At 41.9% G+C, this 24,908-nt stretch overlaps 1 protein-coding gene across 9 annotated transcripts in view; it reads left to right on the top strand.

Moving 5' to 3' along the window:
- Window positions 1–24,908, top strand: part of STARD13 (StAR related lipid transfer domain containing 13) — a 326,580-nt gene that overhangs the window by 290,039 nt on the left and 11,633 nt on the right. For 7 of the 9 annotated variants that reach the window (XM_010400319.4, XM_019286339.3, XM_019286338.3 and 4 more), the window contains 6 exons: window positions 1,399–1,480; window positions 8,396–8,459; window positions 13,279–14,657; window positions 16,126–16,299; window positions 18,290–18,449; window positions 22,455–22,653. In XM_010400319.4, coding sequence (XP_010398621.4) covers window positions 1,399–1,480; window positions 8,396–8,459; window positions 13,279–14,657; window positions 16,126–16,299; window positions 18,290–18,449; window positions 22,455–22,653 — 2,058 coding nt within the window. Of the gene's footprint in view, window positions 1–1,398; window positions 1,481–7,741; window positions 7,988–8,125; window positions 8,307–8,395; window positions 8,460–13,278; window positions 14,658–16,125; window positions 16,300–18,289; window positions 18,450–22,454; window positions 22,654–24,908 lie in introns of those variants that run through there. The other 2 variants (XM_019286340.3, XM_019286341.3) reach the window with 2 other exon arrangements.

Raw genomic sequence — 24,908 nt, 5'->3', positions numbered from 1 at the left:
CCTCGTTCTTCCCGAACTGCATGGTCTCCCTGCCGGAGACACGGAGCCAGCTCAGGCCCGCTCAGGCTTATTAGCCAAAAGGCAGCTCTGCCAAGCACCTCTGGATACCTTCCAGGGTCAGCATGAGGCTGGAGGCAGCACAGATCCACGCATGGAATGGGGGCCAAGGAGCCTCATGGGTCAGAGCCAAGTCTGCAGGGAGTCAGCCCGGACACCATCCCTCCCCTCGTGTGGGGCTGAGGATGGCAGGGAGCAGGATGCTGAGGACACCCCCATGGCCAACTGAGGTCCACCAGGACTCAGGTCCTGGGTCCTGTTGGGCTGCTCGGGTTCCTGGGGACAGGAGCACCATTCAGAGATGCTCAGGTGGCTCCACAGGAGGCAGGCAGACTCTATTAAATCCAGCAAGGAACTAAGACTAATAAGCCTGCCAAACCAAAACTGACACAAATGTGTATCTACCACAGTCCTTGGGTAGCCAGTAGTACTTCTGTGTCTGCCTTGTATTCGGAGTATCAGATACTGACTCCCAGAGAAAGGAGCATCTGCTGCCTGCTTAACTCTAAGGGATGTTCTCTCCAAAAAAAAAACCTGTGCTGGACTCCAGCAGTTCCCGTGCAGTCAATATGTGCTCTAGACAGTCTGTGTCTCTGAAAACAAGGTGCTTTTCACAGGCATCTATTATGTCAGTGTTCAGCAGTAGTGTCTGAAAATGCTGGCTGAAGTTCCTGCATCCAGCATCCTGCTGAGGTACCTAAGCATGGCAGAGCAGTCTGGAGAGCAGCCACAGCTCTGGAACCTGTCCCACCATTACATGTCACTTTTCATTACAAATGTCAGCTTCTAGCATGCTATTCTGGCTTTTTAGCTAATATTGGGGATTATAATTCAGTTTGGGGGTTTTTTTGTCTGTTATTTGAGTAACCCTCTGTCTGAAATCATTGCTATTTGGATCGGTTTTAAAAGCAAAAAGCATAGAACATTTCTGGGGCTTGGGCAAAGTCTGTCTAGCAAATGACTATTAAGTCACTGTAATGAGAAAGGAAAACCTCATTGCTCATGTAGATAAAGTAAGTGTGGTGGTAATTCCCTGATCTCATTCACTTGTGCAAGGTGCTAGAATGAACAGCTAACAATTGAGTATTTTTTTAAAGCCAAAATGAAATAATTTTGCTCTCACTCTAATGCACTGGACATTCAGCTATACCTTTAACAGAAAATAAAAATAAATAAGGTGTCTGAAAAGGTCACAGATACAGCTGGAAGGGAACCAGAGCTGAGTGAAATTGGTCATACTAGATTTCAGTGAGCAAGCACATGCAAAGCAATTTAGATGTAGACAATGTATTTTCATTTGAGTAGCAAGCAGTCATCTTAATATTGTGTCTCCTTTTACAGACTCCCAGTTTCCCATTGACATTGCTGCAGTAAAGAAAGATCATGATTTTCTTGACAAGGACCTTGTAGAACCTCTTTGCAGGTAAATAACACTCAAAGTTTCTTTTCTGATAATTTCAAAGCATGAGCTGATTTTTAACTGTTAGCATAGCAGCAGTAGAGATGTTTGCTTGTCCAGGTCAATTAAGTGATGAGATCCGTAATGCCACCATTCTGAGTTAATTTCTCTTACAGAAAATGCTGCAGTAGGATACCCACTACACTCACAGAAAGCATCACATGATTTGGGAAGACCCAAATCCAAAGGATTTTAAGAACTTTTAAGTTTTTAAGAACTATCAGTAGTGCAAGAAAACCCTGAATAAATGGGAGTCACATTTAAGTTGCACATTAATAACTCTTATGTCTAAGTCCAACAGAAAAGATGAAACTTCAATGCATAGAGTTCAGCAAGCCCTTTTCTCTGGCAGCAGACATGGTTTTCATGCTGCTGTGATTCCCTTGGTACTCTCTTTTGGCACCAGTAACAGAAGTGGGACCAGACCCAATACTACAGATCCCCCAGTACTACAGCTGCTGCAGCTGATCACTGCTTTGCCCCTCCCAGCAGTCCTGTGTTTGCTGTTTATCTTGCTTTTTATACTCTGTGATGAATATACCATATTGCATTGCTCAAGTCCTATCCCCCAGGACTCAAGACACAGCAATTCTGTGGCAGTTTTGTAAAACCACATTGCAGAGACATTGTTCCCCTCTTCTTTCCCCTGTGCTCAGCTCGAGCTGGGTTCTGCTCCTCTGCTCTTCAAGTCAGGACAAAGGAGCATCTGGCCCTTAACCAAGCTGACTTTATTACATGTTATGGAAACTTTCACAACACTGACATCAAGATAATTGGACAAGACTCTCTTTCCCCTTCTGCAACTGTGCCTAAAGTCATCAGAGATGGCTTTAGGAGATGCTGTTCCACATCATACTGTGCATTGCAAGGATTAATGAGTCTGTGATGGAGGAATGCAGAGAAAGTTTCTGAGAATCACCAAAAATAGGGCTGGTTCTTGTGCAGCTCTCCATCCCAGCTATGCCCTCCTTCCTGGTGGATCCAGGTGGTTTCTGGGCACAGCTGTCAGATTGCTTTCCCAAAACTCCCCTGCTGGAAGTGAGACGTATTGCTTCTCATGCTGTCTATTATGGCTATGCAAATATTCTCTTTCTCTGTGTAGTAGCCTTTGTGTCTGAAGACAAATCAGTAGGAAAGACTTGGATCCTCCAGTGATCACTCTCACAAATGCCAGAGAAGAGAATAACTGCAGACTTGATCCACTGCTGTTTTGTGCTGCTTGGTGAGAGCACATTGCTATGCCCTGAGAAACCCTCTTCCCACACATATGTACATCCCCCTGCCTCAGTCTGGCATGATGGAAGACATACTTTCTTGTAGTTTGGGAACTGGAGAGTGATAGAGAACAGGAGATTGAAATCTCTTCCCCTCTGCCCTTTACCACAAAGTTGAAGGACCAATAAAAAATGCAAGTATGATGTCTGTTCCTGTTGCTTTCTTGTGAGAGCAAACAGTGAGATGTAGTCATTTCATAGCTCTGTGACTCTCTCTAATCATTTTTCTCTGGAGCAACTGGCAATGGTGGTGCTACAGTCACGGTCACCAGGCATCCAACACCTACACAGCTAAAAATGGGAACAGCTCATCTCTTGCTCTTCCAGCCTCTCTGTAGACTCACGGATACACCTACAGTTACACTGTGTTGATATATTCATGAGGATTATTTTGCAAGCTGAGAAGCTAGAGACTTGGTTGGGTTGGGGTTTTCTTCTCTTTCATTGAAATATGAGGGTTTGGAAAATTAACTAGCAGCTGGATAGATGCACTCATGGGGAAAAAAATGCCTTACATTAGCCTAAATCAAGGGATACTGATGAGACTTATAGAAAAAAGCATAGACACAGGTATTTCCACTCTTTAAAGATTAATGGGTTTATTAATAACTTTTTCTGTAATTATTTTACTCAGAAGGAAGACAATACGTCTAGTTGAATTTTTGTTGGGAGTTGTTAAACAGCTTAGATATAAAAAAAGGAATAGCTCCTCATAATAATATAAGTATTATGTACAGGTTATGTTTTCAGATTGCAGACATTCAGTTTGATGTAATTGAGCAGCTTCAAACCCTTTGCTGAAAGCGACCCGTAAAAAGCCCTTGTTCCAAATGCCAAGATTCAGATTCATCAGAAACAATGAACAGTGTCAGCTGCTGCCCCCAGTACCAGCTTTGTTACTCTATGAGCTATCAAACCAGCATCTTCCAAGTTTTCCAGTGCATTGGAAATCCTCACAGCTCAGCTGACCACTGTGGCCAGTTCTCTGCCCTTCCTTAGCTCTGCAGTGGTGTTACTGCAAGGTGCATGCTAACGTACCATATGAGAGCTGCAGGCTGCAGTGCACTTCGAGGAAAGAGAAGAAGGCTGGTTATTATTTCTGTGTGCAGATTCCCAGGTTGGCAGTCAGACTTCCATTCTTCAGACATTCAAGGCTGCCCTCAAAGCTAGGCATGACCAAGCCATCACACTGACTAATAGTGCATTCAGCCCATAGTACTGAACAAAATGGGCTTCTCTTTTTCCTTTTGGAAGAGAATTTTAAAGCTGAAATGCCAGCATGGATAATCAGTTTGAGCAGTTTTAGCTCTGAATAGTAATAGCATAAACACTGAATTTCTCTGCTCTTGTGGGTTGAAACCAGACTCTCAATCTCATTTTATAATCAGTTTTCTCATGGCACTGCATTATACCAGACAACGTGAGGCACAAATGAGGAAGAACCTTGTTTTAAGGCAGCTGGTAGTATTTTAGTCAGAAAGTCTAGGACTCCCTATGGTAAAAGATTTCAGTGACCTTCTTGAGATATTCTAACATTCCTGCTGTTTACAATATAATTTGAAAATTTGACAGAGTAAAAACCAAATTTGAGGCCTTTGGGTTAGAGGCGTATCTATCAAGAGATTCCACTCAGATTTTATTGAGCAATGAACAATAGAGAATTGCCAGCAATCTGCAGGCAAATGCTGTCAGCCTGCCAAAATAATAATTGGGCATGAAAATTTTATAGCTGGATCTCTGTGTCATTTCCAAAATAGCAGCAACCAACTCTGCTCTGGGAACTTTCGTGACTGCTGTGATAAGAGGGTGAGAAGGAGAAGCCAAGCCACGTTGTACTTTTTGTGTTCACGTACATACAGTGACTAAGAACATGAAGAACAAGTATATAACAGTCTGATACATAGTCCCCTAAACCAAGCTCTTAAAATTTCAACTGTGCCAAGTAGCCAGCAGCCCTTTTTTCCATAGCTGTTTTCTCTTAGACAGCTTGTAAACAAAGTGAAGGTTGTTGTCTGGGATGGGACATCCTACCACCAGAGTTCTGAAATGATGCTTGTACAGTCAGTACCATCTGCTGAGGTATCTTGCTCTAGGTGCTGTTAGGGGATAAGCCTGGCTCTCCACATGCAGGACAGAAAGCCCTGCTCTGGAGGCAGTAGAATGTCTCCCACTGACTTCCAGGAGAGATTACTCATCTCATGTGAGTCTGGAGCCTGTAAGGTAACTCCCTCGGTGGTAGCCATGATGAAAAGGTGATAGGACTGGAAAACAGTACATTCTCTTCATGCACGGAATTGGTGGAGCAGGGACATGCCAGTGTGAGCCTTGCGCACCAGCCCTAATGGTGCTGGGAGGACTCTTACTCAGTGTTAAGACCTCAGCAAAGTCCAGCATCAGGAGCTGGATGTCCTCCTCCCAAAGTCCCCCGCACCAGAGGAAGCCAGGCAGGGACATGTGTATGCAGCACCTAAATTTGTCTAGGAATAACAATAAAGCAAAGCAATAGTGTTGTGATTCCCTCAGAGGGGCATTCACAGAACCATATTGTGTGTTTTCCTGGTCACAGTCCATAAGAGAGGGCATTTGTGGATCTGCTGAGGCAGGAGACACTGTGCTATCCATGCTTGTCCTCCCCATGACGCCTCCTCCTTCATGACTGGCCAGTGGCCCTGGCTGCATTCCAAAGCACCTTCTTGGAAGTAGCTGCAGAACAGGTCCAGGGATTCTCCTGGAACTCCAACTCACTTCAGTGCTGTCTCCCTATTACTTGGATTCCTCTTCAAGCAAGACAACAGGTCCCCCATAAGGTTTTCCAGCTGACCTGAGCCTTCATTACTAGAAGCTTGTATTTATTTGTAAACACTGCTCAGTGCTGCAAAGGATGCGAAAGTTGGATATTTCCTACTTAAGAACTTCTGTCATAAGAGTTAACAATTACAGCACTGGGGTTGGGATTCAGAGCCCTAAGGACCTGTGTCTATGGCCATCTTAAATCTCCTCAGATAGCCCAGACTTCTCCATGTGTTGACGGGACTGAGGTACCTGCAGCAGCTGAAGGCCAGGCTTGATACTCCAGAGGATCTAAAATAGCACCAGAAACATCTGTTTAGGTACCTGAATATCTCTGCTGGTGTTTTAAGAGTTATTTCAAAGTGTTAAACCACCAAGGCAGTGTTTACCTGTGATGCTCTGGAGAAGAAATAAAATTACCATCACTGAAACACTTGCTGTAGTACATGTTTTGCAGTCTTTCCCAGAACACTGCAGAAATTTCCTGATATGCATTCAAATGCATCCTAGATTATTTGGGTTTTATATAGCCACCTCTCTTGTGTTTACTTAATGTGTTTTTCCCTGCCTTTTCTCAAGTCCTGACTTTGTGTTTTGTTAACATTAGAAACAGGCATTCTTTTCCCATGTTTTTAAGGGTAAAAAGTTCTATGCATAGAAGTGCAGTGCTTCTCTCACTTCAACTTTGACTTCAGTGACAGCCTTTGTAGCCAGAAACTTCTGGGATTTCTTCTTTTCAAAAGACATGCTGAGGAGTTGGCTGTCAGTCATCTGATGACTTTAAACTGATGAGAAAAGCTTTCTGCGACCACTGGCACATCAACAAGGCAAAAGAAACTGAAACAGACTGACTTTGATTTGAGCTATTAGTACCAGACAAACTCACAAATATGATCATTAGTTCTCTAATTTCACTGGGAAGTCTTTCCACAGCACTGGAAGGGCCCCAGAAAGCATACCAATGTTTTGTAGAGGGGCGAATTTAAAGCCTGGGGCTGAGTCACTGGCGCCCAGTAAAAAGTAATTTTGATTTTGGTGGAGCAAGTGTGGAAATGTAGCTGCAGACTTGTCCCTTCAGCACAGGCCAGCTGACAAAGAGGTGCAGGGACTCCAATATTAGCCAATATTCACCACTCAGAAGAAGCTGTCCCCAAGGATAGAAATGGGCTGGAGTCCTTTGAAAATGAAATGTGCCTCTGTATACTTGGAATTGATATTGATACACACATTTAAACATTTTGTGCTCAAAAGAAGCACTGAACATTATTCAGCCCCAGGGTCCCCAGAAAATACTGCTTTGGGTTGAGAAATTCTGTGTTTGGGCAGAAGAGGAGTTTTGCAATAATAGATGTAATCCCAGAAGAAGATTTGTGGGCAGAAGGCTGGAGATACAGCTACACAGCCACAAACCCTGGAATTTATTTCAACATTGCTATCATGCATGCAGGGTGTGCTTGTGCATACATTATACCCAAATTAATACCTGAGCACAGGACTTTTCTGATACAGCATAACAGATTTATTGCCTTGAGTTGGGAAGGCATATTTGATCTACAAATGAGTAGGTGATACTCTGAGAGGGAATGTCTTTTTTAAGGAAGATCCACATTTGGTGGGTTGGTTCTTTTTTAGTGGTGGCAATTTGAAAGGTATTCTAATATTAGAAGTTCTGTGGAGGAATATGTCAATGCCATAATCTTCTTACATTATGTGAGAGATTATATTATTGATCTGATACTTTTTTCATGTGTCCTTGTAACTTATCACATGCATTTCAAATGTTCAGTTCTGGAAATTGTCAGCCTCTCCCTGCGACCCAAAAGCAACAGAGAGAGGTCTTGCTATAAAGACATGGGAGATGCAGGCAGCCAACAGAGGAGTGCTGTGGACACGCGGCTCTCTCACTCTGCCTCTCTTTATTTTGAAATTCAGTCCTAGACGTGGAAAATTTTCAAAGTGTAACATATTTAACTTTGAGCCTCTGCTTTTAGAAGTTGGATGGTTTAATGGATCTTCAAGTATAAATAAAACCGAATCAATTATCACTACCACAGTAGGTTTGCTATTGAAAGAGCATGTTTACTTGTCCTCTGGCTGTCCTTGCACATGGACACCACACACACGCGCACATACACACGCGCGGATTGTCATTTCAACTCACTGTCATCACAGGATAGCCTTGGATTTAAGGAGCAGATATCTTACAGGAACTCTGGTAACATCAGTATGAATATGGTCAAAAATAGCTAAAAAAAATTATTTTAAAATGTTAGATTTGTTACATGTTGGACCTGTGTATAAGGTCCACAGATAGAAGAAAATAAACTATTGGCTTTGGAGAAACTTTTAAGTAACAGCTAGAAGTTCTTTGCGTCAGCTTTTTTAAGAACCTGCCAACTTGCCAGAGGTGAGGAACTGCATCTGTTTTTTTGTTCGATCTTTCACCAGTGCTTTGAAATCCCCATTTTAGACCAATTATGTTACAGTCCTGCATAAGGCAACTCAGCTCCTCCTTCTCTTGTAATTTCCCCAGCTATCACAGGTGTTGGTTCATAGTTGTTTCCTGTGCTAAGTACGGAAATGTCTATCAATTAAAAAGCAATCTATCAAACCTGGCTATCAAGTAAAGTGAAGCTAAGAGTCCCTCAATGCAGTGATAAGTAATATAGCTGGAATAGATGACCAGTATCATTTCTGGAGCTGTTGCATGCAGTTGGCACCTTACAGTAAGATAAGAGAATATGTTTTGAACTTGCAAAAAATCATGCCCTTTAGTCAGAGGCTGCTAATCTTTTGAATTTGCTTTGCCCTGTAGACGACTGAACACACTGAACAAGTGCGCCTCAATGAAACTCGATGTGAACTTCCAAAGAAAAAAGGTAAGGGAACTTCATTAAATATGCTGGCTTTACCCTGGCTTTTGTGATAAGACCACCCCAATTTAGCCTTTAAGTCAGTAATGCTCTTAAAAGTAAGTTAAGTTTATTTGACTTTGAACATGCATGTCACCCTTATCTGGATGCATGATAATGTGAATTGCTGAATCTTGAAATTATAAATAGAATAGAAACTGTGACTAAATACTATGTGTGTTAAAAGAGCTCACACAGTACTTAAACTCTACATATTAGAGTGCAATTAAATTTAGTGGGTGAAAAGACGGTGAAGCTTCATTAGACTGGCTTGTTTGTCAATGTTATATGAGTACGCAGTGGAAAATCCTGCTCAGAAAAAAATCTAAGCTGCTCAGATGAAAATAACAGCTTTTCTTTGTTTCTTGTACTGACTTCTTCCCAGTTAAGAGTATGAAAATAAACTCTGTCATCCTTACAAGCTCCTGTGTAACATGGGATTTATTTGAGCTTAAAGGGTTTCAGTGAGGGCTGCAGAAACAGCCTGTTGATTTTGAGAATGTTGTAACATGTCCAGCACTAACTGTTGAACGTTTGATTTTCTGGTCACAAATTCCCCAAAGTCCTTGAGTAGTACAATGGTAGTTGTCAACTCTGAGAAATCTCGGTTTCTGTTTTTCCTTCCTAGAGGGTTTGTCTAGTGCTTTCTAAAAACTGCCTCTGAGACCTCCATTTTTGATGTCTTTGCAAATTCAGTCTCATCATACTCTATTCAGTGTTTGAGGGAACTTGAACAGAGGATGGTTTTAATGCCCAAATAACCTGCTTTGGCACGTGCCCACTTGTTGCTCTGTGTACTAGCTTCTTTAGCTTGTATTTTGTCCATTCCCTGGAGCTGCAGGGACTTCTCTTCACTGCATTAGGGGTTTTTCTTGTCTTGGGTTTTATGTTGTCTTAAAAATGAAGGATTTTTTTTTTTGTTACGTTTGTTTTCCATTAATTTTTTGTGCCACTCCTCCCTGTTCTGAATGGACTGAAGTCCTCAGCTGCTCTCCTTGCAGATGACCATTAATTTTTGATGGAAGAGAGATGGCCCTACTTGGTACCCTTTCAAGGGGACAAAAGCTAGGTGGGTGCATACCTGCATAAGGCCACAGAGAAGCAGAGCACAGAAAAATGTAAAGAAAGAGGAGTTGGAGGAAATTTTAGCCCACAGATACAGAGCAACTGAAAGTAGATGAGAATGTGAGTGAGAGAAGAGGAAGGAGAGCCTGCCGACAGGAGGAAATGTAAATGCAAGTGTAAAAGCCAGAAATTGGGTCTAAAATTGATCACTGATCTAAATAAATCATTTGCTGTAGATACTGCCTTTCCTAATAGTCTCTATAGTGATCTAAACAATGAAATGCAAAATCAGCCTGCTTTGGAGCTTCAGCATAACAGGTATGCACAGGACTAGCACAGCTGCTTGAGTGATTCATCCAAATATGGCCAAGCAAGATGCCAGGCAAGGTTACTGTGAAAGCCAGCACAGCATGAGCGTTCCCCACTGCCCACTCTCCCACCCAGACCATTCCCACTGTGGACTGCTGTCTTCCCTTGGCTTCATCAAGATGCAAACAGAAATCCTCATGTATGTGTTGCAAATATGTCCGTAAGCGATTTGGACAGACAGAGATTAGCCTTTGGATTAACTGCCTTCTGCAGCTGTCGATTTATGAGATTCCTGCCCCCAGCTGGAAAAATGTGGCAGAATTCCACTGCAAATAAATCCACTATTTGCCTTTTGTTAGCATCCCTCTGTATTTTAGGCAAGTACACCCTCAGTCAAAAAGCTGTACTATTTTAAATCAACTGTGACAAATCTGAATCAAAATCTCTTTCTCTTTGGCAAATGTTACCGGTCACTCCTCAAGAAACTTGCCCTTCTCATCTTCCCAAACATAATACTATTAACTGAACTTTTGAATATGCTCCAAAGCTGTGCACTTGATTTCACCCCAGGGTCAGTAGAAATATACAGTCACTGCTCCAAAATGTCTGCTCTGCCGGTGTCAGATGAATCATTGCTTTCAGACCTTCTCTTGATCCACTGTCCCCATAGCTGGTGACATGTGGGTGGGCTAAGTGCTCTCAAATTTTTTTTTTGGACAGCTTCGTTTGTGAGGGCACTCAGATATCTGACAAGAACAGTGGGTCATTCAGGATATTCATGGCTTCCAGAATTTCTACTGATTCCATCAAAAGAAAAGCACAATATGTCATAGGACTCACAGTGCAGCTGAATTTGTAGTGAGTCACCATGGCAGTATTTCAGCATCCAGATATTTCATTTCATATTTGCCTGGTTTTGCTTCTGATAAAATACAAGCATGTTTCTTTATCAATTAAAAAAACCTCAAAACTAAGCCTTTATTTAATTGAGCTGCAAATTTTGACACTGAAAAGCCTCTGTATTTTCTAAGTGATTATTGGGCAGAATGTAATCCTGTCTTTGCTGTGGTTAGAGGCAAAACTTGTTTACTACCAGTATACATTTCTGTTCATCTCTGCTTTGTCAAAAAAAAAAAAAAAAAAAAAAAACTCAAACAAACAAAACAAAACAAAAACAAACCCACAAAACTTTTGATTTAAAGTATATTTACCACTGAATTTATTTTTATTTCTGTCTTCTGCTCCGTGATCTCTTCTTGGTGTTTTTTGCAATGTCTCTACCACTCTGGCTACTTTAATCGATTCCAGCTTGTAGAAAATACAGGCTAAATCCTGTCAGTTCATACAGTAATGTCAATGCAGCTAGAGGGATTTGTGTCAGCCAAGAATCTTCTTTAAGGTCCCTTTGGCATATTGCGATGTAGGGAAAATTTTAAAAATATGTTTATCCTATTGGCTGGTGCCACCAACGCTTCAGCAGTGGTGTGCTTTGGAGATATAATTACCACTGTTAAATATTTAAAAGTACCTACCCTTGCGGTTTTTAAAATATTCACTTTGTGGCACTACTAAGACCACAATAAATGGATTTTTAAGTTCCTGAGGCTGTGTTGTCCTTTGGTCCATATATACATACAGCAAGCTGTGGAGTTAAAACAAAGGAAGAGCTGTCTGATGTGCCATTGCTTCCCTGCAGACAAAATGGCCAAAGCAGTATTAGACTTTTCTAGCCTCTTCCCTCATACTTCACTAGGTGCTCAATTCTTCTCTCTAACAAGCCACAGAATGAAGATCTCTGTTCATTCCTGTAAACTCACATCAGCTGCAGGAGCACTGCACACCTCAACATTAACAGAGGAAAGAGGGATGCCTAAACCCAAAATTTCACAGCTATATTTTATTTTACGGTTTGGACATGATCTAAAACATCTGGCTGACTTGAAGTGATAAACTGCCAAAAGTTTATGGCATCAGTGAGACCTGGCATGCTACTGATCCCAATCTCCAGCTTTTGAGGTTTCACATTATTTAAGGTTTTGGGTGCTCTTGTAAAATTTGGTTTACATTTTTCAATTAGACAGGCCAGCAAAGATCTAGTCAGAGATTGGAGATAACTTTACCATTGAAACTTCATATAAAAATACTTCTAATAATAGACTCTTAAAATGAGAATTTTTCCAGTCCCAAAATAGTCTTTCTGGTTTAGCACCTCATTTTAGTCTGACAGCCTGTCATATTTTACTGCCTTCATACTGCTTCCAAGAATGTGAAGAGCTGTTTGGATGTCATCTAGGTGAAGTTAGTTTGTTCTGCTTTAAAACAAATGTACAAGAATAATGCAGTATAAACCCAGTTCAAAGTCAGGGGAAGGGTACTCATTAGCAACTTTGGGCTTCATGCTGAACATGTACCTTTTTTGTCTGAGTAAACAGATGAGAAAATGTCATAGGGTGAGGTGTTCAATCTAAATTTTTTTCCAAGGCACATGTTCTCTGCATTGCAGAGCAGCTCCTGGAGCTGCCTAAACATAAGCACAGCTCTGTGTGCCTCAGGCTGAGGGATGAGACCAGGAAGGGCTGTGGGGCTGCTGCTGCCTCAGGAGAGGTTGGAGGAAGCCAGAGAGTGGGGCAGGCTTCAGGTCATCAAGTTTGGGGTGTCTCTGATGATGAGGGCAGGGAAGACAGTGGTTGCCACTGTAGGAAAGCTCAGCACAGCTACAGATGCTGCCCCATCCCAGCCGGAGCCTTGCTACTCCTCCTGCCCACACCTCCACAGCTGGCTTCTCTGCCTTCCTTCACCTGCACTCAGACACACCCTAAGCAATACTGCTAAATATTATATTTTTATTGTTCTTTTAAGCATCATGGCTATTTATCTGTAGTAATGTTCCTGAAACATAAATCCTGTTAGGTGTATCTAGTCTGTGAAGTTAATAGATGTTTATTTTAGTTCTCACTGCAAAACTACATGCAGCACCAGATATTTGCAGTCTTGGATTTTTAAATAGCTCACATTGCTGTAGTACCCAGCTACTTCCCTGTCTTTACCATGTGTACCTTAACACCATCCCTGCAAATCAGGATTCCTTTACTTGGACCTTTCAAAATTTTTTTTCCTAAACAGTCACTGTGGGCATCAGTCCTACACAATTCAGTGCGCAGGCAATCCATGGAAGCCAAGAGGTATCAGTGAGACTCCTAACATGGAGCAGGCTTTTATTCCTTTCTTGTTAAGATGTTTGGAGGCTTTACAATTAAATGAAAGAGGGTGTTATGAAAGGACTGGTGACCAGTCTTTCATAAACTTGGTTCAGAGAGATGTTGTTACCTGTTGCTCGCCTGGAGCAGCCTAATCACATTAATTCAAATAACAAGTTAAAACACACAATTTTAACATGTGCTTTTTTTTCCAGAGTGAAGATTCAGATGAAGAAGACCTCTGTGCTATCAGTAATAAATGGACTTTCCAAAGAACCAGCAGACGATGGTCTCGGGTGGACGACATTGACGCTTTGCTTCACCGATCTGACAGACATGGCTCTTCTGGGGACATTAAGATGAAAAACACGACAAGCAGTGAGAGCGTCCTTACAGATCTGAGCGAACCTGAGGTCTCATCCATTCACAGTGAGAGCAGTGGGGGCAGTGACAACAGGAGTCAATCTGGCACCACCAGCGCTGCCAGGGAGACCTGCGACTGCTCTGGCCATCATGATGTGGAAAGCACCCTGCTGCAGGACTCCACTGCAATAAACACCGCCCTGTCCCCCAAGGATGGCCTGAAGAATGAAAATCCAACACGAGCCAGAGCAAAAACCTTCCTAAAACGCATGGAGACACTAAAAGCAAAAGCTGTGCATGGAAAACTAAAAGGCTCAGGAAGAACAGGTCCTTTGGAGATCAGTGGACCGGTTCTCCAGTTTGAGCCGAAATCCTTGAAAGACATGCACTGCGTACAGATAGTCAATGGCGATCTCCAAAATTTGGGACAAGATTCAGTCAAAAGAGGGCTTCCCTTTTCTGCCAAATCCAGCAGTGACAGCAGTCAGTCCGAAAACAGCAGCAGTGGGGTGAGCACACCATGTTTGAAGGAACGCAAATGCCATGAAGCAAACAAGAGAGGTGGGATGTACCTGGAGGACCTGGATGTTCTGGCAGGAACGGCCTTACGGCAAGTGGTGGACCAAAACCGCAAAAATGAATTTCATTCCCAAGAGAACTTGGTTGTGCACATTCCCAAGGATCACAAACCAGGGACCTTCCCAAAGGCACTTTCTATCGAAAGCCTCTCACCTACAGACAACAGTAACAGTGTAAACTGGAGGACAGGCAGCATCTCTTTGGGAAAGCAGAACTGCTCTACTCCAAAGGAATCTGGACTGATGGTTTGCTGTCCTAAAGAGAGCAGAATTAGTATTTATGACAATGTGCCAGGGTCCCACTTGTATGCTAGTACTGGGGACCTGCTGGACATAGAGAAAGATGTCCTTTTCCCTCAGTTAGATGACATTTTGCAACATGTCAATGGACTTCAGGAGGTGGTAGATGGCTGGTCAAAGAAGGTGTTGCCAGGTCTGCCGGTTGGTGATGTGTCAGTCAGGGAATCCCCATCACTGCCTTTCCAGTCACCTACACAGATCACTCTTGATTTTGAAGGAAACTCTGTGTCTGATGGCCGGACCACCCCAAGTGACATGGACAGAGATGGAACATCCCTGAATGAATCCGAAGCCACTGGTGTTAGAGACAGGAGAGACTCTGGGGTGGGAGCATCGCTCACAAGGCCAAGCAGGTAAGTAGCAAAATTTTGTATACAAATCCACAGGCTGTGAAATACAATATAATGGAGCAGAGGTTCTCAGCCTGGGAGTAAGAAGGCACAGGGTACCACTGCAGTTGTGCTCATCGTGTATGGAGATGGGGACTTCCCAAGGAAAGGTGGACTTTGAGGCAAGGGACATCCTGCTATGGACATTCTTACATGGAATCAATGCAGAATTTGTTCAATAGAGCAAACTAAGGCATTTTTTATCCCTTGATCCACTGATTACATGGTAGGACCCTGAATATGTTGTAGGATATATTTTCAATTAGTCTTCTAAGTTACGCACCCAGAGCTTTATGCATTGATAGCTTTATGAACTTTTTTAATGCACTAGTCTGCTTTAAAAATGTGCCCCTTCATGCTCGAAGAGAACTTCCCTACTCTGCCTCAGCCCCTTACATGGGTGGGATGAAAATGATGGTAAATGATTGACTTCTTAATAAAGTGAAAAGTGGAATTTTGTTAATAGTTTACAGACCTGTTTAAAGTCAGAGTGATGAGCTCCTGTTGACCCAAGTACCAATGGTGCTGGGCAAAAGCCTTTGTGGGTCCAAACTGTTGTGTGTAGGGTGGCTTTGTAAGTGCAAAAGCAGGGAGAATATACCTGGTATTTTATGACACTGGTATGTCTGATAGTACTGGTACTTTCTGATCTGCTGTCAGTCTTGTCACACCCTCACAGAGGACTCTGCCGTGCCAGGTTTGCTGCTGCCTGTGTGTGCTCACCACCACCACAAAAGTGAAAGTGAACTCGAGGAAACTACTGAGTAAAGGAGCAGTGCCAAAGTTTTTAGGATTTGAGCCAGAACTTATATTTAGTGAAACAAGAAAATGAAATTAGGGGGGTTTTTTTCTGATGAATCCAGTATATAGAGAAAGTGGATTGGAGTAAAAAGATGTGAGTGGTTCAATAGCTTGGTGGTTATAGCTCTAGCTAAGGAGACACAGGGTTTAATCCTTTTTCAAAAAAATCCTTCAGCATTTAATAACAGAGATATTTGGAGAACCTCATCTCCAAATATCTCAGTGGTCAGGTCAGTCCCCAGGGAGGTGAAGGGACTAAGCATCGAATACCAGTTCTGAGTCAGGCAAAGAACATTTGAATCTAAATCTCTCACATCCTGTTGTAAGTGTGTGGGCTAAAGACCATAGCAGGCAGCACTGCTTCCCCAAGTATATGGACAGGACCCACACCCACTTGTGAATCTAATGTAAAAATGACAAAACTCGGGCATTTCCAAAATTGAAGAGATTGACTAAATTGTTTTATTTATCTCCAAGGTACATTTTCTTTCAGTTGACACACCACAAGCCATCACATATGTGTGTGTTTGTGTATGTTTTATATATTGCCCAACCCTATCTCACAGTATCCCATCTTTCCTGCCCAACTAAAGCAGTTCTCTGATTTTTCTGTCATTTCTTTTTGCTAAAGGCGATTACGATGGCATAGTTTCCAAATCTCTCATCGCCTGAGCCGCTCCATTGCATCGCTTCACATCAGCAACCAGTCAGCAGCCCAGCTGAATCTACTGCAAAAATTCTCTCTGCTTCGTCTCACTGCCATCATGGAAAAGTACTCCATGTCAAACAAACATGGCTGGACCTGGTGAGTACCACTGATAACTGGAAAAGAGACATTTTGGAAGAAAATAGTTTCTCCTAATTCTGTTACTCTGATAGTAAGTAAATGCATTTAGAAGGAACCATTGACTTCAAGTGTAGGATTTGAAACTGTCGCTTCTAATCCATTGCTGCCTAGTGGCTTGTTGGCAAAGTCAGAAATAGATCCTGGAAATAAACAGGAGTAGGAGAGAGTGACTAAAAAGTAGGAAAAGTTTACAGTAAGTCCTACCTGGAATTCATTTTGTGATTCAAAAAGAAACAGCTGCTGCTTAATGTGTTTGATACTGCTTTGCTTGTGCTTTAAAAGAAGGGTTACAACAGTTATGGGACATTTCTCTATAAATCAAAGATGCAGGCTTTAGCCTAGGCCTGGACCTGTGTTAGAGGGAGCTTGCAGCCCTGGCAGCTGTGACATCTACCTGGTCACTTAGGGAGTGGAGGGAAGTGCACATGGATGTGAGTGCTCACAATGTGGCTCCTGTAGCTACTGGCTACAGAAACCTGCATGTTTCATGGTACACACACCCTGGTGGGCCTCACAGATTGAGGTACACCAGAAATTGAAATGGGCATAGATAAGACTTTAAAAGTATCAGAAATAATCAAAAGAATGACAGAATCTCTCCCTAATACACTGAGGTACCCAGTCCAGGTACACTATGACTTGATATTTATATTGTGATTTTCATGCTCAAATCAATCCTCCCCAAAATCCCACTAAATTAATCTGTGAGCTACATAAGACAAATTTTCCTTTAGAAATGGAAAAATAGATATAATAGATACACGTGAGATTCACCTCACTGACATCAGCCAGTAGGAAAAGTTAAAAGTGTAATCTGTTATAAATCTGATCTGAGAAAGTCAGGTCAGCTGTTTGTGGTCAGAGGAAAAAGACAGGCAACTCCAAAGCAGCCCATTATATCCAAGGCTGAGGGTTTGGGTCACCCTCCACAGGTGTCTCTCTCTAGAGTGGGTATAGAGCTAGTCCAGACTGCTGACTCTTTTTAAATCTCCATAGGAGAGCTAAAATTCAGTAAGATTAACCCCCATTTCATTGTTTTTTGGTGCAGCTCCCTGTGGCTAGCTGACAACATCTGCACTGAAATGAATCTCACCTTACACAACTTCAAATAAGCAGACTAGAGTACAGCAAATTCCAGCTCCTGCTCTTTGTACAAGGTTTTCATCCTGACAAGTATTTCTTCAGTTTTTATAACCAGTCTCTAAGGATTTTTAAGAGAGGGACTGTAAATAGCTGTAAAATTATGCACTGTACTTCTTCAGTAGGTAATTTAAAATGAGTTTTTACTTCTTCCCACACAGATGACAGAACTCTTAGTCACATTTAGGTCATATTCATCCTTTTTATTTTAATTCCATGGCAGTCATGACTCCCAAAAAGGGAATCATTGTTGGTTCTTGTTTTCATCACAATTTTTTGAAGAAAGCAAGCTCACCAGCTTCACTTAAGTTACTCAACTAGAATAAATCATATAACACAAGGGAGGAGTCTGACACATAGGGATTTCCCACCATCATTTCTTATTGTAAATTCTTAGTCAATAGAAATACTAAATCATGTAACTGGTATATAAAGATCATTCAGCATGTTAGAGGATTGAACCTCCTTTTCCCTCAGATACCCTCTCCACTCAGGTTTGCTCTGCCATTCCTGTGAGTCCCTAAAGGATGCTTTAAACCTTGTTGGCTTCAGCTGGATGACACCTGCGTAGTAAAAGGTTTTTGTTAGAATGGATTGTTATGCTGTACCTTAGAGGCCATCCACTTACAGACATTAAGAAATTAATCAATTATGCAAATTGTAAAGTGTCTGTGTATTGTGCATTAAACGTTATTATTTCACCATCTTTATAAAAAAGGCCCCAGATATCAATTTCTGTCAGTAGTGTTACTTGGAGAGTGTGTAAATACCCTGATTTTTTATGAAGCCTGTTCATGTTAATTTTCAGGTCTGTGCCAAAGTTCATGAAGAGGATGAAAGTCCCTGACTACAAGGACAAGAATGTCTTTGGTGTGCCCCTGATAGTTCATGTCCAGAGAACAGGACAGCCTCTTCCTCAGAGCATACAACAAGCACTGCGCTACCTACGGAGCAACTGTCTAGACCAGGTAGGAACTTTACTCCATGGACTTGTTGTTTTTTTCTGAAAAGCCACTTTAAGCAAGCAACAGTGAGAATTTTTGTGCTAAGTACCAGGATTATTTGAAGATTATTATCTCTCATGTTGGGCCTAGATCTCCTCTGGTGATTTGATAGTTGGTGCCAATACTGAAAGTTTGCCCGTTTGGGATTTGTATCCAGCTAATCTGTTGGATTCTTGTAGCTGTAACAGTCCTGCTGACTTGTATACCACAGTTTACTTCAAACAATATTTTGAGATCTTCATGTGTATTGAATGAAATCTGGGAAGAGATCAGGACTCCCCACTTTTACCTGTATTTGTACTGCTTATGCTTGACTGTTGCCATTGAGGGTTAACTGCATTCACCATTTCACAAGATATGGTACAAAAGGTTTTATTTACTTAGCAAAGACAGAAAAGTCCAAGAATAGAGAGCAAACTCAGCAAAATATTCCAAGTATTCTGTTGACAGAGTCAGATATATCCAGATAGTTAGGTCAGCAGGGGTTCAGTGCCAAAGCCATTATGGTACATTGCCTTTTATAGTGTTCTTAGCTACAACAAGCCAGCTGGGACACCCTCATGCTCAAAGTATTTCAGATTTTTTTTATTCCCTTTAGCTACAGAGGGACATACTAACCATATCGTTACTGTTCTTCCCCTAAGGATGAGGATATGTATTTTTATGAACATAGGACTGGGAGAAACCCCCTGGCTGATTATGTTCAGTCCTCTACTGTTATTGACCTCATGTCATATGACCTCTTTCATAACTGCCTTTAGATAGTTGTAAGTTCAAAAGGAGCAACCAGCACTTTGCTCTGCAGACTTTGCTGCTTTCCTAGCTCTGAGCACATGAAAAGGGTGGAATTAGTCTGTTCTGAATCTTCACATTTTCTAATCACCATTCTGGTTGCTGTTCAGGTTTTTTTTTGGGTGACAGTCATCTTCCCTAAAACTGAAATCTAAAAATTAAAGGCGCTCCTGTGAATGACATCCATTTCCCTTTGCAGCCAGTGAGAAGGTCCTTCCTATCAGTTCTCTCTGTCAAGGAATCCTGTAGTGGTCAGACCTTGACTTCTAACTCCACAGTGTCAAAACTGAGGTGAGATGAGTTCTGCCAACCATATGTGGTGCAGGAGCTGAGGGACGGGATGAACATCTTGTCAGAAGTTTATTAAGAGAGGATGAAAGGGAAAGATGCACAGAGACAAGAAGAAGTGATATATTCAAGAGCTAACATGCCTGGTTGCCACGGGGCTCATCTGGGTTTGTGTACTGAGCTGGGAAAGCCAGTGTAGGAAGAAAAGTGAAGCAGCAAGCCTGGAATTAGTGATGAGATTGGAGGAGGAGACGCCCAAGTAGGAGGAAGAGGAGATGTAAGGATAGGGATGGGCTTGTCAGCTAAGAAGCAGAGCAAGAGGAAGAAAGACTAGAGAGAGAATTAATTGTGGAGAATGTAAAAGGGAGAGTAAAATATAAAGAAAAAGCTCTTGAGAGGTTTGAGGCAGTTAAAAGGTGTTGAAAGTCTCAGACAAGTATGTGCTCCATTTGTGTTTACCCGCTGGGAAGCATCAGAGCTCTGTGAAGGGTCATTTCCATCCAGCTTTGGTTTCTTCTCAGAGTGCAACTGGGAAAATACTGAATAAAAAAAAGGAGAAGATGTACAGATTGGCACCCTGTAAAATACCTTTTCACCAAAATCCTTTCTAGGCAAAAACCCTCCAGGCAGTTCACCTTCTCTGCTTTACGGTTACTCCTTTTGTTCCCGTTTAATTCAAAGTCTCCTAATGCCTGGACAGAGACCTGGGCAGCCTCCAGTCTCCCCCAGCATCTTGCTTATGTGTCTCTTCTGTGCCCTGCAGAAGGTGGGGTAGAGTTCTCTGAGCAGGTGTCAGAGCCTCTACTGCATACACTTGGTAACATTGAGGTTGCTCTAAACTGTTGTAAGGTCTGTCTCCTGCCACTGAAATCCCTAACCTGGCATGAGGACCCTCCCTGTTACTTGCAGAATATGTAGTTTGGTTTCACTTTGTGAAATAGAAATTGCTTTGCCTTTTCCAAATGCATCTTTATTTCTGTCATGTATCGTAAGGTTGCTTGTAGGGAAGATGATCCACACAGCATGAGGATAGTAAAGAGATTGGGCCAGACTAACCTCATGATTTGTAGTCCCTTTTTATTTACAGAACAAGTCTGTAATAAAGCCTAACAGAGCCTAAAATGTCTTTTTCTATCAAGTGAAGAACTCTTTTGATTAATTATTTTTTTTTTAATTTAAAAAAAAAAAAGGAAATAGGAGTTTGGATAAATGTCTTTAAACAGAGATCAAGAGTAGCAGAATGATGTGCAGCAGGAGATTGCATGGGTGAGATTTGACATCTGACCTCTCAAATCAGACTTAGCTGGAAGTTTTTAATGGTTCTTTATACCAGCAAGGACACTTTTCATCAAAAGGAGAGAACTGAGCCTCTGGTCTCACATTTATCTACCACAGGCCAAAACTTTATTTTTTGGACAGAGTTAGCAAGTGTCCTTCTGCATCTTCAGCACGTATTTCTAAGAGGAAAAGGGATTTAAAAAGAAGAAGAGAAAGGGAAAGGGAAAGCCAGATGAAAAGAGCTGGATGCTCTTTCTTGTCAAAACGAAGAGCGGAGCTTCACTTGGGATCATAAATACAGAAGACAGGGCACACTCCAGCCCTCTACTTCCTATACATAAATTTAGCTCTCAAGTGACACTAAATTCATCAACAGGAAGACATAGAAGAGCTGCCTCACAGCCAGTCTGGTGTAGTGGTTCTTCTCCAAATAAATAAATAAAAATACCCCCTCACAGAGCCATGATCTATGTAATTAGTGTCATTAATGTGCGAGTTAACCAAAGTCCTAAATACCCTCCAGGTGAGCATGGGAGGTGTTCTAGAGAGAGGAGGGTCCTGTGTGAACTCTGTGCTGCTTTTTACTCAGAAGTAAGGGGGAGAAGGCCAGAAGGCTTTATTTCCTTGCCTTTACTGTTTGTTGCTGGACTGTGCCATGCAGGAAGCTGCACGGATCACCAGCGAGACAGCAATCACAGAGGAACAACATTATATAATTCCTAACTGGAAATGTGCCTTTTCCATAGGTCTCTCTCAATATTTCACCTTTTTCCCTAAAAAACCGAAGGGAAACAGTGTTAGCACTTCCCAAATGAAACACTGTAAACTCACTTGGGAATAAACAGTGTGGTTGAGGCCCAGGAATTCAGCCCAGGGGAAATTCTGCTGGCAGAGAAGGACAAGAAAGGGCAGCCCTGCCTTGAAGGCATCATTTGAAGAATTACCACTTCCTTTCAAACAGAAAGCAAATAGGATAAAAATGTATCTTAGTGACACTGCACAAGTAATCCCTCTGTGGCCCCCACTTTCAAACTGGACTTTTCAGTGGAATTTGGGAGAACTCTTGGAAGCAGAGAGCAGGAAAGGGAAAACACAGATTTCATCTTGATTTTAAAGCTCTACCAGGATGTACTAATCTTTTGCCACAGCATTTATTACTTAGCTAAGCATAATATTTTCTTGTTAGTCTTCAAAATATATACCCAAATAAACATGAGGAGCCAGATTCTCAGCTGGAGTAAATCAACAGTCAGTCACCCAAGCCAAGCAAGCCAGGCTGATTTATATCAGCAGAGCATCTTGCTTAAACTCTTCAGGCAGCAGGGAAACCACAAGGCACTCTGAACCCTCCCTCTAGGACAGGACAGAGAGCAGCAGCATTATTAACCCCTACAATCCTGCTGTGGGAGCCTGCGCTTGCCTGCAAGACTTGTGGGACCATCAATTGCATTTGCACATTTTCCTCCTTTGTGCCTAGAGAAAAACAAGCAACCCAAGCTTTGGTCATGATCAAAGTCCCCGCAGTAGATTTATATGTAAATGTATATTATGTGTATATATTCTTCAAGTGACATTTTCCCTTTTACCCCATTCATCATGGTATGTTTTTAGGTGGGTCTGTTTCGGAAATCTGGAGTGAAATCCCGAATCCAGGCCCTGCGTCAGATGAACGAGAGCTCCCCAGAAAACGTCAGCTATGAGGACCAGTCAGCGTATGATGTGGCTGACATGGTAAAGCAATTCTTCAGGGACCTGCCAGAACCTCTCCTCACAAGTAAACTAGGAGAGACTTTTCTGCACATCTATCAGTGTAAGCTGCCATTTCTACATATTTCTACTATTATAAACAATTGGAAAATGTTATATATCATATAGTAATATACTGTAAATAATTTTGGCGTGGTAACACAATAGGTTTCTTTCTGCTGACCTTTGAGATATAGAAACTCCTCTGCCCTCAAAGCCTTTCACTAAGAGGTCTTCAGAACCACCTAAACCTTTCAAATTTAATGGAGACAATGTTCATACCAGGCTCACGATCAGAAAGAAGAAAGAAGAACAGGCTGCTGGGCACAAAAAGCATGAAGACTCATGGTTTTGTTGGATTTCTTTAAACTGTGGGCCCGTTTCATGCACTTATATCTCAATATAAGTGAGTCATCTGGGCATGGAGAAGTGGTACTTGACCATGAGAATATGTGTCTCTGTGGTCCCCTTCCTTGCTGGGACTTTTGATTATTTGTTTTTTCGTTATAGTCAATAAAATGCAAAAAACAAGCTGCCATAATCTCTATGTAAAGAACTCATAGAGAAAGAAAGAAAGAAACCAGGGGATTTCTTCTTTTCTTTCCAGCATAAGCAATCTTCAGCAAAATCTGAGACTCACATGCATCAGAATAATGAAAGTCCCTGTGAATCAGGAAATTACTATGTATCTCTTCTCCAGACTGAGGGAGAAATAAGCAGAGAGGACAACACTGAAAAGCCAGAGGAATTGGAGATTTTTCCTGACAATGTCCATTATGAAGGCCAGTCAGCCAGCACTCTGGCAGATGCAGCCAGCCTAAGCCAAATAATTGGAAGCACTAAAGAGAAGTGTGTCTAGTCTTTTCACTGGGAGACATTTCAGCTGCCAAAACAATAGAAAGCCATTTTAAAACTCCATATAATCCCAGTGCTTAAGAATCTCAGATATTTCTGTTGCTTCCCTTTACTGTAAAAATCTGTCTGTGGCACACAGTCACTAATGAATTTACCATCACAGTGTCTGTAGCTGGTAGAGAGTGCTGGGATTCTGCATGTGAGAGACAGCACTGCCAGTAAGTTTAGTGGGTTTGGCTGTACGCAATGTCTTGGGACATAAGTTAACAGCAAGAGTTGGTGCCTAGCCCTGGACCATCATTTCCCCTTCTTTCCTGCTCACAAGTTGTCTGCCCACATACACATTAATAAGCTTGTTCAGGACAACAACAGGAATTCTGGCTGCTAATAAAATGGCAGTTGTGATCATTTCCATGGGCAATGGCCAAGGAGGAGATTATCCACTACAAAGACATGTTCTGCATGTCCTTGGAAACAAATCACCTTTAAACTATTGCTTGATGAAAACTGGGCATGTCCCATCTTTGCACAGAAGAGATTGCAAGTAAATTAGCCCCTTGCCATGTTTTAGGTGGGTCGTCAGTATAAGCAGCTCTGTAGCCAGAAGGGCTCCTCTTTTCCAAGAAGTGAGACTGAACAGGGAACCACTGATACCAGCCAACAAAAAATGTAAAGAGAGACATAAGCAGACTCTGTAATGTCTGCGTGGTACTGCAGTGGGAAGTCTGAAGAACTTCTCTTTGGTCAGAGGGGGAAAGAAATGAGCTAGGAAAGATGTTCTTAAAATGCATGAGGAGTTTAAAGGATTTCAGAAAGACTTGAGGATGAGTCTCTTTAAACCAAGGTAGGAACAAGAAAAGACAGGCTCTGTAGACACCAGAAAATATTGTTTGGATTAAGAATGAGTAGCAGTGGGGTTTTTTTCCATGTGGCCAACAACAAATATATTTTTCTGTTTCAGACAGTACTGACAAAACTCATTTCACAGAAAGAAAAATGTTGAAAATTGCTGGGATACCAATTGTATTTCATAACGTCTGCAATTAAACTAATCTCTAGCTGAGAGTTTTTCTTACCCTTCATTCTGTTTAACAAATTTTTAATGTGAAGTTAGGAAGAATTTTTTCTTTCCTAGTATATTGGCAGGGGATTTCTGATTTTCTGGGACTCCCTGAAGATATTTTTTCATATATCCAAGACCTTTTTCATATATCCAGAATGGCTTGAATTGCTGTTAACACATAGGATTTGGAATGAGATGATTAGTGTAGTAGTCTATATAGCATAGCGTTGATGAAACTATTTCCATTTCCCTAAAACTCTCAGTTGCCTAATATTTACCTGTGACTTGAAGCACTGGCTGATCTTCTGCTTCATGTACCAGACCCATTAGAGCAACAATAAAGGGAAGGGAGGGATTACCAGGAGGTGTTGTGGGAAGAAAAGACACATTGCATGGATTTA

The sequence above is a fragment of the Corvus cornix genome, chromosome 1 (assembly GCF_000738735.6).
Source record: "Corvus cornix cornix isolate S_Up_H32 chromosome 1, ASM73873v5, whole genome shotgun sequence".
NCBI lineage: Eukaryota > Metazoa > Chordata > Aves > Passeriformes > Corvidae > Corvus > Corvus cornix.
Note: the sequence above shows the minus strand (reverse complement) of the source record. Positions and strands in the feature narration are given on the sequence as shown.